The 19,681-nt window shown below is 43.4% G+C and overlaps 1 protein-coding gene across 1 annotated transcript in view; it reads left to right on the plus strand.

Moving 5' to 3' along the window:
• Positions 1-14,403: 14,403 nt before the first annotated feature.
• Positions 14,404-19,681, plus strand: part of TP53BP2 (tumor protein p53 binding protein 2) — a 67,167-nt gene continuing 61,889 nt past the window's right edge. Inside the window, exon 1 of the mRNA XM_059997884.1 lies at positions 14,404-14,694. Coding sequence (XP_059853867.1) covers positions 14,668-14,694 — 27 coding nt within the window. The 5' untranslated portion in view covers positions 14,404-14,667. The remainder of the gene's footprint in view (positions 14,695-19,681) is intronic.

Genomic DNA, 19,681 nt, shown 5'->3' on the forward strand with positions numbered 1-19,681 from the left:
ACCAGAACCACAACAAAAAAATTGGGGTAAGAGATGGATACACATAAAAACATAGATGAATCTCATAATTATTCAGAGTGGAAGAAGCCAGACAACCCCCCCAAAAGTACATACTGTATGATTCCAGCTATATAAAATTCTAGAAAATGCAAGCTAATTCTATACTGACAGAAATCAGGTTGGTAGCCACATGGGGAAGAAGGGGGAAAAGGAGAGGAAGGAGGTAGAGATTATAAAGGGACACAAAGAAGCTTTTGAGGGTGATGGATATGTTTATTATCTTGATTGTGGTGACAATTTCAGAGATTTGCATATATGTTAAAACTTATCAATGGTACACTGTAAATATTGCAGTTTTTAGCATGTCAATCATATCGCAATATAGTTGGCATAACAATGGGCCCCCAGAACCAGTGAATATATTACATGGCAAAAAGGAATTCAGGCTGCAGATGGAATTAAAGTTGCTAATCAGCTGACCTTAGAATAGGGAAATTATCCTGGATTATATGGGTGGGCCCAATGAAATCACAAGGGTCCTTAAAAGTGACAACCCTTTAAATATTTGAAGACTTTTCTTAGCATTTTATTATGGAAAAATTTAAACTTATACAAATAACAACTTATTAACAAATTATACAAATAATTTGTAATAAAATACAAATAACGTCGAACCCTGGTCCGGGAAGATCCCACATACTGCAGAGCAACTAAACCCATGCGCCACAACTACTGAGTCTGTGCTTTAGAGCCCACAAGCCACAACTATTGAGCCCGTGTGTCACAACTACTGAAGCCTGTGTACCTAGAGTCCATGCTCCGCAACAAGAGAAGCCACTGCAATGAGAAGCCCGCACACCGCAATAAAGAGTAGCCCTGCTCGCTGCAACTAGAGAAAGCCCACGTGCAGCAACAAAGACCCAATGAAGCCAAAAATAAATAAATAAATAAATAAAATTTAAAAAAAGAAAAACAACTGACATATATAGAGAACAATATAGTGAATTCCCATGTACCCATCACTTACCTTTAACAGTTATCTACTTCAGGCAAATCTCATTTCAATTATACCCTCATCTACTCGTGCCATCCTTTATTATTTTAAGCAAAAGCCAGATATCGTATCATTCTCTCCATAGCTATTTCAATATGTATAACTAGAAGATAAGGACTTAAAAAAATAAAATAAAAATAGCCACAATAGTATCATTATCACTCCTAAATCTGTAATAATCTCATGATATCATCAATTATCCAATAACTTATTCTTAAATGATAGTTTGGTTGAGCATATAACCTTTTTTTTTTCTGAAAACAATACACATAAAAAGACCTTTCTGGTTTTTAATTTTTTTTTTTAATTAGTATTATTATTTTTGCGGTACGCAGGCCTCTCACTGTTGTGGCCTTTCCCGTTGCAGATCACAGGCTCCGGACGCGCAGGCTCAGCGGCCATGGCTCACAGGCCCAGCCGCTCCGCGACATGTGGGATCTTCCTGGACCGGGGCACGAACCCGTGTCCCCTGCATTGGCAGGGGGACTCTCAACCACTGCACCTCCAGGGAAGCCCCTGGTTTTTTATTTTTAAAACATCACACACTTGGAAGAGGAGTATATAGTTTCACCTCTAAGTTGCATGTGTGACAAATTTTGTGCACATGATAATTAGGAAAATGGCTTGGGACTTCCCTGGTGGCGCAGTGGTTAAGAATCCCCCTGCCAATGCAGGGGACACGGGCTCAAGCCCTGGTCCGGGAAGATCCCACATGCCGCGAAGCAACTAAGCCTGTGTGCCACAACTACTAAAGCCCATGCGCCACAAGTACTGAAGACTGAGCTCCTAGAGCCCGTGCTCCACAACAAGAGAAAACACCACAAGGAGAAGCCCATGCATCGCAACGAAGAATAGCTCCCGCTCGCCACAGCTAGAGAAAGCCAGCACGCAGCAACGGAGACCCAATGCAGCCAAAAATAAATTAAAAAAAAGATGGCTCACTTAGAAAGCTGAGGAACCTTGTTCACTTTGACGTATGGTAAAAACTTTATCTAGACTTGCAAAACAATAATGTTAAAATTTATTTATTTATTTTAAAAATTATTATTATTATTTTAGTTTATGTATTTTTGGCTGTGTTGGGTCTTCGTTGCTGTGCACAGGCTTTCTCTTTGTTCAACTATCTGGGGTTCATAGGCCCAGCTTACCACTCAGCTTAGTGTTTAGATTTGACACATCTCCCCAGCGTCCTGTTTTCAGGCTGTCTTCTCCAACCATCCCCCTGCCCCCCCCCCGCCCCTCCCAGCTACACACAGACACACACACACACACACACACACACACAGAGACATCCCCAGGGATGATGGTGTCAACTCACCTGCTGCTTCTCAATGTAACTGTGAGGCCCCAGCTTTATCCCAACTTTGCCTCCTGGGAGCCGCCTGGCTGTCATCTGGCTCAGCAAGTTCTATCAGTTAACCCCAAGTCCAGGAAGATACTCCCTGTTGGACGCATGTGTGTCCTCATCAGGACTCTTCACAAGAGGTATTTGGGCCCTGCCTCAGGACATTGGGGTTTATAAACCTCTTCATGGTCAGCTAGAAATTTTGGTGACCTTGAATTTGGGGAGGGAATCTGCTAGTTAGTGGACACCTATACATTTATGTCCATATAAAGAACTAGATAAGCTGACCAAAGGAAACCTTTTTCCGTCCTCATATAGTTGTAAAAGACGATGAAACCCTTCTTGAGGGTTGAATGCATCAACCTCATCCTAACGGAACACTTCAATTTTTGCAGCTTTGAGCTACTAACAAAAGTGACAGACTTCAGACCCTACTGGGGAGCCCACAGAGTTGTAGCTGCTGCTGTTAACTGCTGCCATAGTTGCTGCTCAGATGTACCTCCAAGGTTTCTTCTAACCATAAAGTCAGAAGTATATGCTTTCACTTCTACTTCTGGCCAAGATGTAGTAATTGGTACTAGACTAACCTTCCTGCCGTAAACAAGAATAAAACTAGACAAAATATATGCGGCAACTGTCTTCAGGCATTTAACAACAGACAGTATGAGATTGTGATCCTTGAGGACAAGGAAGCTCAAGGGGTGAGTGCCATTTGCCCTTTGACTTTGGGCATATTGTACCTGGGGACAGTTTCTTTGGCATCATGATATAGAACCCAGACAGAACATGGAAGTCCCTCTGAGCTGAGGAAGCAGAGATCAGAGTTAGGGGCGGCTGACATAGCTTGAATCCATGGGCTGGGGGACAAGATACTGGAGAAGAGGGAGCAGTGTGGGGATCTTGATACTATGGGACGTGTAAATCAATGGGATGGAGTGGAGAGCCCAGAAATATACCCACACATATATGATCAGTTGATTTTTGACAAAAAGGCCAAAATAATTGAATGAGGAAAGGATAGTCTATTTCATTGGAATAGACTATATATCCATATTGAAAAAAGGACTTTGACCTTATTTCATAACATACACAAAAAGTAACTCAAAATAGGTCATGGACCTAAGTGTAAAAGATAAAAATTATAAATTTTCTAGAAGAAAACATGGGAGAAAAATCTTCGAAAACTTGTGTTAAGCAAGATTTCTTAGGACACAGAAAGCACAAAACATAAAAGAACAACATGATAAACTGAACTTCATCAAAATTAGAATTTCTCCTCTTTGAAAGACACCATTAAGAAAATGAAATGACAAGCCACATAATGGGAGAAAATAGTCTCAATGCACATGTCTGTCAAAGAACATTTCCCCAGAATATACAAGAAATTCTTACAACTCAATAATCATAAGACGAACAACCCAGTTAAAGGTGGGCTAAAGACTTGGACAGATACTTCACAAAAGAAAATATACAAATGGCCAATAGCATGAGAAGATGCTTACCATAAGTCATCAGACAATACCAAGTGTTCTCAGATACGTGGCTCGACTGGAACTCCCATATGGTGTTGGCAGGAGTGTAAAATGGTCTAACCACTTTGGAAAAGAGTTTGGCAATTTTTTATAAAGGTAAACATACAGTAACCAAATGACCCAGCAATTCTATTGCTAGATATTTATTTGCCAAAGGTAAATGAAAATACATGATCAGAAAAAGACTTCCGAATGTTCACAGCAGGTTTATTCATAATAGCCAGATCAGGAAACAGCCCAAATATTCATCAACAGGTGAAGGGATTGCTGGAGTAGGACATTCTGTGTACCTGGATACAGAGGAGAGGCCCAGCCCTTTAAGACTGAGATTTCTTTGGGACATGGCTGTGCAGTTAAATCCAGGCTAACTTGCCTTAAAATGGGCTCATTTGACCCAGCGAGGTATTAGAAAAACTCGTTGCTCTTGGATTCACACGTGGTGTTTCATTTCGATAAGGTTTTCTGCCCTCTTTTTCTGACAGTTTGCCTGGCAACTTGAGCCTGCCCTGCCCACAATTTGGCCCTCTGCCACTTACCTTATGATGACTATCTCAATAACAACACCTGTCTGAACCTACCACCCCCTCCCATACGCGCACTGGTTTAATCACACCTGACCAGCCAAGCCAGCATGCTTTCCTGCAGAACCTCTCGCCATGATGGCTCCTGCCTGCCCAGGGTTTTTCTGTTGGAGCCTCCAGAAGTAGGGGCCCTCCAGACTGAGTAGTTCTCTGCCAGCACCCGTGAGAAGCTGGAAGAATTTTGGACATTAAGCTTATCTGAGCTCCTAATCTGAAGTATTAGAGCTACCTCCCATCACCCCCAAGGGATTTCAGTCCAAGATAAGAACTGCAGATGCATAATGGGCTGAAGTTAAGCTCAGGCTTAGATGAAACTGGGTTTGATACAGCTTGTGCAATACAGTGCTTTGTCTTCTTAGCTCCTCTCTTAGGGAAGCCTTTCTGTTTGCAAGACTTCTATTTTGACTTTTGATTCCATATGTTCCTTTTGCTTTGGATTTTGGATTTTCTTTGGATTTTTTTCAAGTTAACTTAAAGACACAGTCAGTGATGACAATATGTAGAACATTCGATCTGTCCCTTTAGGTGATGTTTAGTTGTAGAGTGCGGGCTTTGGCTGTAGGCAGAGCTAGATTTGACTGTCGTCTGTGTTATTTATTGGCTGTCTGACTTGGGGTGAGACTCCCTGCTCTAGTCACTCTGGCTTTCCTTTTGCTTGTTGAACATGCCAGGCTCACGTCTCCCTCAGGGTTTTTGCATGTGCTCTTTCCTCTGCCTGGGACCAACTTCATCCAGATCTTCTGAGGATAGTTTCTTCTTGTCATCCAGATCTCAGTTCAAATATCATCTCTTCAGACAGAACTTTCCTGACCACCATTTCTAAAGTACCTACCCCACTCCAGTCACTGTTACATCGTCTTATTTTAACTTCTTCATAGCACTTGTCCTATTTACTTGTTTATCATTTGCATCCTCTATTAGAAAAAAAACTTCTAGACAGCAGAGCAGGACCTTATCCGTCTTCTTCACTGCTATATCCCTAGAACTTAGAATTGTACCTGCACATACATAATACACTCTTAGTAAATACTTATTGAATGAATTAATGAGTTAGCATCTCTAAGCCTTAGTTTCTCCATCTGTAAAATGGAGATTTCAGTATCTCCTTATACAGTTAGTGCAGATCATACAAGAAAAGGTTTCTAAAGGGCTTAGCATGGTGTGGGCATGGTGCTATAAATGGTGGGCCTAGTTATTATTATTTCTGCCTGCATTTCCTCCTTCCCCAGTTTCTAAGCTTGTCAAGGGCCCAGATCAACTCTTACTTGTATATTTCATATTGCTATGCACACAGTAGACACTCAATAAAACTTTATTTATTTATTGGCCATGGTGTGCAGCATGTGGGGTCTCAGTTCCCTGACCAGGGATCAAACCCGTGTCCCCTGCATTAGGAGTGCAGTCTTTTATTTATTTATTTATTTATTTATTTATTTATTTATGGCTGCCTTGGGTCTTCGTTGCTGCACACAGGCTTTCTTTAGTTGCGTCAAGCAGGGGCTACTCTTTGTTACAGTGTGTGGGCTTCTCATTGTGGTGGCTTCTCTTGTTGTGGAGCACGGGCTCTAGGCACACGGGTTTCAGTAGTTGTGGCACGCAGGCTCAGTAGTTGTGGCACGCAGGCTCAGTAGTTGTGGCTCGCAGGCTCTGGAGCGCAGGCTCAGCAGCCGTGGCACACGGGCCTAGTTGCTCTGCGGCATGTGGGATCTTCCCGGACCAGGGATCGAACCCGTGTCCCCTGCACTGGCAGGAGGATTCCTAACCACTGCGCCACCAGGGAAGTCCCTTCACAGGTACTCTTGAAAAATATTTGAATAAAGCCCTGGTTTAAAAATGGTTTTAAATGGTTTTGAACTGACTAGAACTCAGTGCATTCTGATCTAACATGGTGTATTTTAACAGAGACCAGGAGGAAATACATGTATATTCCTCACAGTGAAATAAAAACGCCTTTGCATTGGGGAGAACAAAGCCACAGCAGGCTCTGTTGATGGCCAATGGCCTTTGTGACACCTCGGCACTTGAAAGTGTCCATTTCCAGTATTTCAGGCTAGACTTCTCTTGCTTGCTAACAGTGAAGCCTCAGTGTAACTTTCTGAAGTAACATCAGGTGGACTGTCTTACTTTTCAAATGCTGTGTAGTAATTATCAATATAGTCCTTTATGGATGGTGACGTCATAAACCAATCAGCAGAAGGGCAAGCACATTAGGTCTGTTTTCCAGCAACGGGTTTTTGTTCCATACATCCTTTCACCCTCATTCAATCAGAGCCTCTTACAGGCATTTATGAGATGGCTTTTTGGGGTGATGAGTATAATGTATGGCCATAGGATTGGGAAAATGTGCAAAATGCTAGCTGTTGTGGACTGAATTGTGTCCACCCCCGAACTTATGTTGAGGCACTACCCCCCCCAAGTGTGATGGTATTTGAGGGTGGGGCTTTTGAAAGATAATAAAGTTTAGATGAGGTCTTGAAGGCCCTCATGATGGGATTCTCGCCCTTATAGGAAGAGACACCAGAGAGCTTTCTTCCTCGTTCTCTCTCTGCCGTGTGGGGATACATGCTAAGACAGTAGCCTGTAAGCCAGGAAGAGAGCCCTCGCTGTGGAACCAAACTGGCTGGTACCTTGGTCTTGGACTTCCCAGCCTCCAGAACCATGAAAAACATAAATTCCTGTAGTTTAAGCCACCTAGTCTATGATATTTTGTTATGGCAGCCTGAGCTGATTAATGCACTGGCTTTAATCACATGCGTCACAGGCAAATGAACAACTCATTATTCACTCTTTTGTTCATTCAGTTATTCATTCTACTACTATGTACCGGGCCCCATTTTAGGTACTGAAGGATCAGGGGTAAACAAGGATGAGCTGAAGTCGATACCCTACAGTTTAAAGTCTTGTGGGAGAGACAGGCATGAATTGAATAACACTAGCAACACAATTCATCTAAATATTCAGTGGTGGCACGTGGCATAAAGGTGAGGTCCTCGGAGCCATACTGCCGTATGTCCTGGAAGAAGCACGGAGGGTGAAAGGGACTGAAAAAGGATGGTGCGGCTGAGTCTCAGGGAGGGAGGGGACTATACCTGGTAAAGATAGAGAATGGGCAGGGACAGACATTCAGGGCTTGGAGGCAATGTTAAGGAGAGACTTTAAGTAGGGTTGTCTATAATCAGACGAATGAGAGATGATAGTGGCTTCAGCAGAGTAGCGGCGGTGATGGAAAATGGGGATTTTGAAGAAATGTTTAAGAAACAGAATGAACACAGCTTGATGATTGAATAGATGTTGGAGATGAGGAAGAAATAAAGTCAAGCATGATTCCTGGGTTCTTGGCTTGAGAAAATGGATGAATACTCGTGCCATTCACAGAGACAGGACATGCTGGGGAGAAAGATTACATGTTTGGTTTCAGACAAGTTGAGTTTGCAATACCTTGAGACAGCCAAGAGGAAATGACTAACAGGCAGCTGGACATGCAGCACGGCTCAGTAGAACTTTCTGTGATGATGTAAGTATTCCGTATCTACACTGTCTACCACTACCGTCCACTTACATTTAAATGAATTAAAATGAAAATTGTAGTTTCTCAGTTGCACTAGCCACATTTCAAATGCTCAATAGCTATATATGGTACGTGACTTTCTCATTGGACAGCTCAGTTCTAGAGCCCAGAGAAGCAGTCTGGTTTGGAAATATAAAACTTCATACCACGTGTAGATGAGGTTTATGACTGGGGATGAGACTGTCGAGGAAGAAGGTAGTCAGTGAAAAAAGGAAATAGTTAGGATTGAGCCTTGAGGACCTTCAACATGTCAAGGCTGGTGAGGAGGAATGAGCTTCAAAAGACACAGAGAAGAAGCAGTGAGAGAGGTAGGAGGAAAACCATGAGAGCATTGTCCTAAAAGTCAAGGGAAATGGGTGTTTTGAGAGGGAGAGAATGAGTCACAGCTAAGTGCTGGTGAAAGGTCAAGAAAGATGAAAATGTTTATTGCATCAATGAAGTAGAGGTCACCAGTGATTTCATCAAGAGCTATTTCAGAGGGGGGATGGGGCTGGAAGGCAGACTGGATGAGGGAGGGGAAGGTGAGGTATGGAGAGAGAATTGACAACAGAAGCTGAGGAACCAGGAGCCCCTGGTTCCACGACTTGCAATAAGCAGGGACTTATTTAAACCAAATCAACATACAGTCAGTAGCCAGAAAGATGTCTTCAAAGCACTGAGTTTATTCTGCAAAGTTACCAATTTCGAATCATTTTTTCATGAATTTGGGGAGGTAATTACTGTTCTTCCTTCCTGCCCTAACTATCTCGGACAGTAGGTATGAGCTAGACCAAGCAAAGGCTTGGAGGCCATGTATAGAGTATTCTTTACCCTAACAGCAATAGAAGGCAATAGAAGGGTTTTCCTTTTTCTTGAAAAAAATTTTTTTATTATCCAGAATTTAGAGTAAACACAAGAAGACAGAAAAGTATGATTAACTTCTATGTACATTTATCACCTGTGGCCCCAATGGCCTTCACACCTCAGTTCTACCCCATCCATATGCTCATCCACTTTGATTAAAGACCTTCAAGCATGGGAGTGACATGATTACGCTTTTGCTAAAATGATCATTCTTGTTGCTCTTAGAGCAGGAGCGGCAAACCTCCCTTTTAAAGGGCGAGGTAGTAAATATTTCAGGCTTTGCCGGACATACAGTCTCTACCACAACTGCTCAACTCCCCTGTTGTAGTGTCAAAGCAGCCACAGACAACATGTAAACAAATATGTGTGGCTGTATTCCAATAAAACTTTCCTTAAGGACACAGAAATTTGAATTTCATATAATCTTCTTGTGTCACAACATATTCTTTTTTTGATTCCTCCCCTCTCCCTCGAGCATTAAAAAATTTAAAAACCGTATTTGCTCATAGGCAATACAAAAACTGGTGGAGGGCAGATCTGGCCTGTTGGTTGCCAACTCCTAGGGAGGAGAATGGATTGGAGGAAACAGGGCAGGAAGACCTGCCTGAGGCTATTGCAGGAATCAGGAACAAAACCTCCCTAGGTTTTGTTCCTAGCAAAGAGAAAAGAGAGCATGGTGAACACTGATTAAGTACCATCAATTCTACATTTATTGAGTACCTACCATGCCCAGGCACAATGTTAGGGCTGAAGATACACAAATAAATGAACAAACAAATAGCTTTTGTCACTGAGTCTAGTTGGGAAGACAAATGTGGTTTTTTCTATATCATATGGTAAGTACCATAATAAATAAATTGTTTATATATATATATATAAATGGCTATGGAATATAGATGAGATATTGATTAATTCTGTTTGAGAAACATGAAACGTGACTTCCAAGAATGACATTTAGGTAGGCACTTAAAAGATGAGCAGAAGTAGGGTGAGGGGGAAGATATTCAAGGCAAAGAGAAAAGTGTGGATGGAGGCAAGGGGGCTTGAAACTCAAAATTCTGCCCCATCTCTGTCTTTTGGTTACTGCCAATTTGCAGGGAGTATAGGAGAGAACCAAATAAACTTGTAGGCGAAGAAACCTGAAAAATGGAGTATCTGAGATTTCAAGAGGGGGAATAATTGGTGGAACACATGGTTCCACGCAATCGATCTTCCACCTCCCTGACCACCCTTCTTGTTCACTCAGCGCCAGGCACACTGGTCCTTTTTGCTGGTTTTTCTTTTTTTTTTTTTTTTTGGCTGCACCCTGTGGCTCGCAGGATCTAAGTTCCCCTACCAGGGATTGAACCCAGGCCCTCACAGTGAAAGCGCAGAGTCCTAACCACTGGACCGCCAGGGAATTCCCTGCTGTTTCTTTAAGATGCCTGGCACACTCCTGCCTCAGGCTCTTTGCCCTTGCTGTTCCCACTGCCTAGAGCCCCATTCCCTCCCTCACTCCATCCCTCAGAGGACTTCTCTGACCACCCTATCCAAAACAGACACTACTCTTTGGTTTACCTAGTTGCTTCCCCCGCCCCACAAAGCATCTATTATAATCTCATTCATTTATTGTCTAACTCCCTGACTAGAATCCAAGCTTCATGAAGGCAGAGTCTTTGTTTTGCAGGCTGTTGTATCTCTAAAGTCTAGAACGGTGCCTGGCAAAATTCAGGCACACAGAGTGAAATGAAGAAGAGGAAGGAAGTGGAAAAGGCTGCATGATGGGTTGGAAGTGGAGGAAAGGATATTGCAGGTGTATAACGTAAGCTCCAATAGCCTCTATTTCATTGGGTAAGGAAACTGGGAGTTCATCTTCTGAGCCGGGGAGGGATGCAAGGTTTGGAACACCTGAGGGAAATGGGAAAGAAAGTAACATGGGGAGGAAGTTGGGAACTCAAACATTTGAACTCCAGCCAAACAAGTGATTGATTGTACTGTGCCTGGGGGTGAGGTGAGATCCAAAGAGAAGACAGCTCCTCCGCACCCAGCTTGGTGGTGATTTGATTTATCTTTCTCGGAGTTGAATATAGAATTATGGAGTTGGGAGAAACGAGGACAGGCTCTCGGCAGAATAAGCAGGTGAGAGTGGGCATGAAGAAACAGGTGGAACTTTGGAAGGGAGAAAACAACCCATCTGAGAGCTATATGTGATGGCACAGAATCTGAAGGAGTGAAACCGAAGCATAGACAGGGTTTCATGCTCAACGCTAAAAAAGAAAATAAACGAAAGAAAGAAAAGAAAACAAAACCAAACCCTCAACAGAAACATGCCTGCTATTTGGCAGCAGGGAATTCTCAATTGGCTGGAAGTGAGTTTTGGGACCGATTGCCAGCCACTGTCCCCTTTTCTTCCTCTCCTCAGGAGAAACAGGCAGTAAGACAAACCGTGAGAACAGGCGGGAAAGAAATAGACCTGGGCCATCTTATTCCAATAATCGTCTCCTTTCTTCTACTGCTGTTATTATTTTATTAATAAGCCAGGGCTGCCCATGCTCCCTCTAAATATAATTTACAATTGTGTGTGACCAGTTTTTGGATGGGAAAGAGAGATGTTTTCTCCTTGCTGAGGATGGGACGTTTAGTGACCGATATTCAGAATCCCTTTCCTGGATGACCTGGATCATGGTATCTTATAGTTGTTTCTGAGATTTCTTCATATGCCAGAAAATAATGAAAGCCAGCGGAATATGAAGTAGGTTTTTGGCTTACATAGTCCCTGCCGGTTGCCAAAAGGGAGTCTTGTTTTCCACAAATGTGCTAAATTCCAGGACTAGGGTTTCTCTTATTTTTATTAAGATTCTCAAATTTAACATGATCGCCTCTTCCCTGCAACTTGCCACTCAGGGTCTTTCTCCGTCTCAGTTGGTAGCAGCTTCCATTCTTCAGGACAAAAACCTTGAACTCACCCTTGACTTTTTACTCTCCTATTCCATATCTATCCTATCAGGAAATTCTATGGGTTCGGCCTTCAGAATACATCCCACATCTGACCACTTTTCACCACATCCACTGTTACTGCCCAAGCCACTTTCATCTTTTGCTTGGATTATTGCAAGGTCTTCCTACAGGTTCTCTGCTAACTTTGTCTGTTTTCCACAGCAGCTAGAATGATTCCATTAAAATATGTCAGATCATGGTACTCATCTTTCCATCTTTCCGTTCAGAATCTTTCCATGACTCCCCATTTCACTCAGAGTAAAAGCCAAAGTCCTTACAGTGGCCCCCAAAGCTGTACATTATCCGGCTCCTTATATCACTCTACCTCATCTGCTGCTTCTCTCCACCTTATCTAGTCTTCTCCAGCCATCCTGGCCTCCTTGACGGTCCTGGAATGTGACAAGTAGGCTCCCACCATAAGGCCTTAGCACTGGCTATTCCCGCTGCCTGGAAGCCTTCATGGAGGCTGTAGTTCAGAGATCCCCAACTGCCTGGCCGCGGACTGGTACCAGTCCACGGCCTGTTAGGAACCCGGGCTGCACAGCAGGAGGTGAGCTGCGGGTAAGCTAGCAAACTTCATCTGCCGCTCCCCATAACTCGCATTCATCACTCGCCTGAACTATCCCCCCACCCCTTCCCCTCTGAAAAGTTGTCTTCCGGGAAACTGGTCCCTGGTGCCAGAAAGGTTGGGGACCGCTGCTGTAGTCCACTCCTTCAAGTCTGTGCTCACAGATCGTCTTTTCAGTGAGGTCTACCTTGACCACTTGATTTATTTATTCATTTATTTTTAAAGTTTTTTTTTGATGTGGACCATTTCTTAAAACTTTATTGAATTTGTTACAATATTGCTTCTGTTTTATGTTTTGGTTTTTTGGCTATGAGGCATGTGGGATCTTAGCTACCAGACCAGGGATCGAACCCACACCCCCTGCACTGGAAGGGGAAGTCTCAACCACTGGACCACCAGGGAAGTCCCTTGATCACTTTAAAATTGCACCTGCATGCCTCATCCCCTTAGCCCCTTTAATTTTTTCCTTATAACTATATTTGGTAATGTAAGTCTTAATTATTAATATACTCAGCTATGGATTTTGTTGTCCACCCAATTTTTGTTTTCTTTATTAATGTACCCCAGCACTTAGAAGAATACCCAGCATGTAGTAGGTATTGGATAAATATTTACTGAATAAAGGGATGAATTCCCTTTACTTGACTTAGGACAATCCTCTTAGAAAAGCTAGACTTTAAACTAGATTTTTGGAGACATTTTAATACTAATCAAATTAGTTATAGTTTAATATTTCCAGATATGTACCTGGAAGAGTAGGATAGGACTTTGATGGAGATTCTGGTAAGGGATATACTGGACAACGAAAGAACTGTCCATCCTTGAGGCTAGGTAAATCCAGGTGCTTCACTCCACTTAAGCTCGCTCACAGGGACAATTCGGCCAGAACTAAGGCTTCCTGGAGTTAGGGTTCCCGGAATCTGTCTCCCTGGAAGGTGGAAGAGGGTACCTGAACCAGCTCTGCTACTCTTTCGAAATGAGCCTCTGCAATTCTCCTAGGCCTTCGCTTAGCTCCCTGCAAAGGGAGCAGTGTGTGGTCACATCCGAGACTGTCCTGAGGGTGTAACAAGCAACCTTCAGAGAGGAAATCCAGGACATTCTTGAGCAACAGAAAAGCAGCGCCTCAGAAAGCTGCTTTACGCATTTCAAACTTCTTTGGTTTTATTTACTTATTTTTATTGTGGTAAAACAGGTAAAATTGACCATTTTCGTCATTTTTAAATGTTTGGTTTTTTTGTTTGTTTTTAGTTATAGAAAGTCACACGTGAGTTCTAAATCAGAATTTGGATGATGGCAAATGAGACGAAAGGCGACAGCCCGAGGACTCCTTCACCAGGAACTCTCGGAATGCGCTGCGGGCTGAGACGGCCCTGCCGATCTCCATCTTGCTGGGACGGGGCAGTGGCCGGGCCTCCAGGGACATCGGCCGTTCCAGCCGTGCGGCCGGGTCCTCCCATGAGGTCCGGTCGCCTGGCTTCGGCCGAGCCCCGCGGCACCGCCGCGGGGAGGACCCGTCCAGGTGCCGAGTCTCGGCCCAAGGTTCAGCCTCCTGGCCCAGTTCGAAACTGCGGGGAAGTGACGGCCGCAGTCCCCGGGCTCCTCCGGCGTCTTTCATTATTCCGTCTTTCAGAGGCGGCCTTACAGTCCCCGGCCCCGCCTGCAGGCGCGCGCTCCGGTCGCTCCGCCGCGCGCCCCCGGCGACGCGTCGTCCGAAGGCAAATAAAGAAAAGGTGACCCGGCGCCCGCCAACCCGGGCGCGAGCCAGCCGCCTCGCCTCCCTCCTGCCGCGGGCCCGCGCAGGCGCGCGCGGCTCAGTCCCCGCGTCCTCCCCTCCCCCAGCCAGCCTCGCGCGCCGCGGGCGGGGCTCCGCGCGGGGGGCGGAGCCGGCGCGGGCTCGGCGGGGGCCAGGCCCCGGGATTAGTTGGTTTCGGAGCAAAGCGGGGGGAGTCCGGGCCGTCGCGAGCGCTGAGTAGACAAAGCCGCGTCCGGGGGCCCGGTCGGAGGTGGGCCCGGGGCTCGGTGGCGCCCCAGACCGCGGGGAGAACTCTGCGGACCCGCACGCCGCCCCACCACCCGCCGTCGCTTTGCAACAGGTCCGCCGCCTCCCGGGCGGCCTCCCTCTGCGCTCCCCACCCCCGCACCGCGCGACCCCCTGGGCGCCTCCACTCGGCTCCGAGCCGCGGTCTGGCCGTCCGCTTCGATGCGGTTCGGGTCCAAAATGATGCCGGTAAGCGGGCTGGCGGGTGGGGGCCGGGGCCGGGGTCGGAAGTGTGCGGGGTCGCGGGCGGGGGTCTGGTGCGCGCCTTCGTGCAGGTCCCGAGAGGAGCCCGGGGACCTGAGTCCGCGTCGCGGGTGGTCTTTGCGTTGCAAACCTCGGGAGAGCTGCTGCGGCTCCATCCTCGGGGCTCTCCACCCCAAGCTCCTGCGTGCGGGAGCGGGGAGACCCTCACCGCGGGGAGGGGTTCCAGCAACTGCTCCAGAGTCGGTGAGGCAGCCACTCGAACTTTTCTTTTTCTCTCTGGTTGGGTCCTGACTTTTTGCAGTTCTTGAAGGTCAAGAACAAGGGAACCGGGAATCTTGTTATTTGCTTTGTCTTTAAACAAACAACTTTAAGTTGGAGTGAAATATACCTACTGAAAAGAGAACTCTTGCTTTATTTTTAGTTGAATTTCGATCTTGATAGCTGTGATGGCAGACAAGCCACTCTATCTCTTTCTGGAAACTGGTTTTAATAAATGCAACCTCAAACTTTTTGATCGCAGTAAACGCATTTGCCTGGTTCCTGCTGTTTCCCACAACTTGTTTAGCTAGACCTCTGAGAAGATTAGTGAGTTGTTTATAGGCTCTGTAGGCTTTTGACGTGGCCACCAGGACACAGGTGAACAGCAGGTTTGAGACATTTGAAATGCCCCTTTCCTTCAACGGTCGCAGAACCTGGAGGCTTGCAATGGCTTATGCAGACTTCAGTAGTGTTTCCTCGAGGAAGTTGTACTTAAACCTCTCCCACTGAAGCGGGATCATCTTGCAGTCATCCGATGTTTTCTTATGGCTTCATTTGTTAAAACAACGAAACAACTTTTCTTTTACTTTTATACAATCTGTGGAATGAGTGGCGACAAATTTTGTTTATATGCAGTCACAGATGCAGAATATAATATTCTGTCCCCAGGCCGCCTAGCTTGTGTTTAAGGAGGGCGTCCCTAAACTTTCACGTACTGGACACACTTAATTTATTGGATTTGATAATTGAGTTTAGATGGTTTGGGATAGTTTGTCCTGCCAGGATTCGGGGAATTTGAAAGTGTTAATAGCATTATGCATCCTATTTTAGTTTAATACCTGGTTATGAAGTTAGGTTTGTGATGTGAATGCCCAATATTAAAATACGGACATTGGATAAGGGTGAGGGATTTTGCTGTTAAAATTTTTTATTCCTTGGATTTACATTTCTTTGCCTTAAAATAACTTTTGCAAGTTGTCTGTGAATTCTTCTTAAAAAATAGGAGCAAGACAGCAAATGTGCGTTGTTGCAATATGATTTCTTCCTTGAAGAAGGAAGGTGTTCTTTGGGTTTTCTTAATGCTTATGAAAGTTTTCTTTCTCCCAACTACATACCAGATCATCACAATCTATAAAGATTTATGTAGCTCTTTAGACTATATTTAATTTAGCAGCATGGTTCTTCTGACTGCCTTTCCTAATGTCAGTAGACTCTTAATGAGACTGTGTGGTGTGATGGCATGCGCAGTATTTGCTCAGCTCCTACCTTTGTGACTGTACCCTTTTTTCTTTTTTACTGATTTGTTCCTCAATTTCACCATCTGCAAAATGGGGATGATAGTAGCTCTTAGGGTGGTTGGGAGGATTAGAGTTACTGTTTATGAAGCAGTTGGTGCCTCATTGCCTCGCTTAGAATAGTTGCTAGATAAGAACTTCTCCTGAATTTGCAATATTGGTTAAACTGGAGATTCTTATACTTGCCACACACAAAAATATGAAACAAATTTTCACTTAGTAACCTCATGTTATACGTGTCTTTATCCTGTAATGTTTGGGGTACTTGAAAATAAGACTGTTTTCTTAAATATATTCTCCTCTTTAGCTTTTAATATGGATTTTTATTCCACCAAGTGAGGTTTTGAATTTATTACTTTGAAAAATTCTAATTTATCAGGAAGAGCATTATGCTTAATATGGAAAAATGGATAGTCTCAGAAAGTAGATAGTTGCCTTGATATACTTTCTTGTTGGGGTAAAATGTACGTAACATAAAAATGACCATTTTAACCGTTTTTAAGTGTATAGTTCTGTGGCATTAAGAGTACAATTTTTTGATCTGCTTTTAAAGGCATGCTAAAAATAATTTGCTGTTGATATTTAGGCTGCATTATATTAAAAATGTGCAAATAAATTGTGTTCATGTGTTTTCTCACCAAATGTTAGAGAATCAAGTGATTTTCTTCCATGTGGGACATGAAGTGATACTTGGACCCCAAACCAGAAGGGGATGATGCATTTTAGCAGGCTAACTAAAAATAAGTAGACAAGCGCTGAGAATCACAATAGAGGTAATGATAGGTTATTGCAGAAAAGGGGGTAATAATTACACTCATTTTCAGATACCTGCCATAGTTAGTATGTCTGGTTCTGTGATATTTCCACAACTTGGTGAGGAGAAACTGATTATGCTTTCATACTTGACACCTTATTTTTTCTTCATTAAAGAAAGGGTCATTTGCAGTATGACTTTTTAGTGAGCCACTCTCATAGTATATTTACTTATCAAATAAAGGGAAATCATCATTAAAAGCAAAATTTCTCAGCCATTTAAAATTATATCAGATATCTTTTTTTCATTGCTTTCATTTTGTGAAGTGTTGTATTCAAAGAAGAATATTTTTATGAAGGAGCTTAGCTAACTCTAAAAGCATTCACTGTTCTTTTAGATATAGTTTTATCAAAGTTTTTGTTTGTACTTGCTGCTGAAACGTAAATTAACAGAATGTACACACAAAACCACACACAGTATTCTGCAGTGCCACATGGAAGGCCAGAGGACTTGAATTTGCCTGTCTCAGTGGTTGATGTCATATATTTGGCATTTATATCCAGCTGTGATGGAAATGAACTGTATCTGTGCTGTCCAGTGTGGTAGCCACCAGCCACCTGCAGCCACTGCACTTGAAATGGGACTAGTGGGACCAAGGAATTGAAATTTTTAAAAAAATATATTTAATTTTAATTACATCGAAATAGTCACATGTGCCTGGTGGCCACTGACTGTATTTACAGTGCAGTCAGTTTGATGAAGTGGCACAAAGGATAATTTTACATTTGAATCCCATATTGCAGCTTCACATTTACATTAATAGTTTAAATGAAATAGTGATGACCTGTTTATCCCTAATGACTTGGAGAATGGTTTTTCTGATTATTTAATTTAGTGTTCTGCCTAAACAAATTTTATCATGTAGCCCTAATACGGATAATGTTTTCGAGAAAATAATAGCTTATTTTAAAGAGCTCAGTTGAACTAATCATGATTTATTTTTAGGTTTATGGCTTCCTATCTTTTGGTGCTTCAGAGGTATCGTAATTATTTCTAGGTATCCCATGATGCTGTGAAATAATATCTGATTATTTGAGCTTCTAGTCTGGGGAGTCTGGGGCCAAAAAAAATGAGGTATTGTAGTAGCTCCTTTAGAAGTTTGATACCTGGTCAGTCGGATTTACATATTTCTAAAGGCAACTAGGTGCAGCTTCGTTAGATGTACAGCCCAAGAGCTTAACTTCTGCTGAAATACTTGTATTAGTTTCATATAGAAGTGCTGGTTTTGCCCCTACTGTTTTTTTTTTTTTTTGCGGTACGTGGGCCTTTCAGTGTTGTGGCCTCTCCCGTTGCGGAGCACAGGCTCTGGACGCGCAGGCTCAGCGGCCATGGCTCACGGGCCCAGCCGCTCCGCGGCATGTGGGATCTTCCCGGACCGGGGCACGAACCCGTGTCCCCTGCATCGGCAGGCGGACTCTCAACCACTGCGCCACCAGGGAAGCGAAGCGCTGGTTTTGTTTGCACATATTTTCCCAAACTGAGATTGTGTTTTGAAATTACAAACCTTTCAAGTTATAGCATTGGAACATTGTATTATTATGATTATACCACGTCCTGAAAGAATTTCTTTTTGTTGTTGAGTAGTAATGTAGTGAGTTAGTTTAGGTTTTATTCCAGAAGAAAGTTTAAGGTAGGTTCTCTATAGAATTGTAATTCTCAAAGGCTGTTAAACAAATCACCTATTTTAAAAAATGTGCAAAGTATCTCACATTTCATGTGCTGTAGTGAAATTTGTTGCCTTGTGACTTCTGCTACACTAATTAAAAGCTGAAAAGCATTTAATAATTTCTGTATTTTTACCTGTTTCAGAGAAACCAGATTTCGACTTTATAAAGAAACGTAGCACAAACGTGTACCTGCTTATATTTAAAAAATTAACTTAGAACTTCTTTATCTGGGAGGGACACGGAGGGTCATTTATTAATACACTGCTTCTAGGAAGAACTGTTTTCTCTCCCTCTTCACGTCCCCTGCCCCCCAGCAGCAGACAGTAAAAACAAGAAAACAAAACCTCTCTTTTCTGGCGCTTTTAAGGAATACTGTAGACCTTTATCTCTTGGTAATCTACCATAGTGTGTGAGACTCCTTAAAAAGTCTTTCTAAAGCTAACTTAACACTGAGCCATTCTTGCAGCTCATGTGAGGTCCAGCCTCTCTCTAGCTCAAATAGGGTAACTGCGTACCAATACGTGTTGGTAGGATTTGCCGTCATGTATTGTAAACCTCTCACCACCCTTCTCTACTAACAAATATCACAAAGAATATGAAGAATGGGATATAAGAATTCAGGAATCCGGGGTGTTCTTTTCAGCTCATGCCATGTCGTCAAGTCAAACATTATTTAAATACATTTTTTTTTGACGGTGTGCTAGGTACTGAACAGAACACTTTCCTTAATCAGATGTCATTGAGAAAAGCACACAGAGATGACAGACCGTGTGAGAGGTATACTTACGCTGGAGTGGTAGGTGAGACAGTAAAAGTTTTCATCTTGTTGGGGAGAGCCAAGAAGTCTTAGTCATTAAGGAGATCCTTTAGGAGCACTGAGCATTAAGGAGGATTCTTAAAACGTTCTGCATACTGTCTTATCAAAAGAAAACTATCTT

The sequence above is a fragment of the Delphinus delphis genome, chromosome 1, assembly GCF_949987515.2.
Source record: "Delphinus delphis chromosome 1, mDelDel1.2, whole genome shotgun sequence".
NCBI lineage: Eukaryota > Metazoa > Chordata > Mammalia > Artiodactyla > Delphinidae > Delphinus > Delphinus delphis.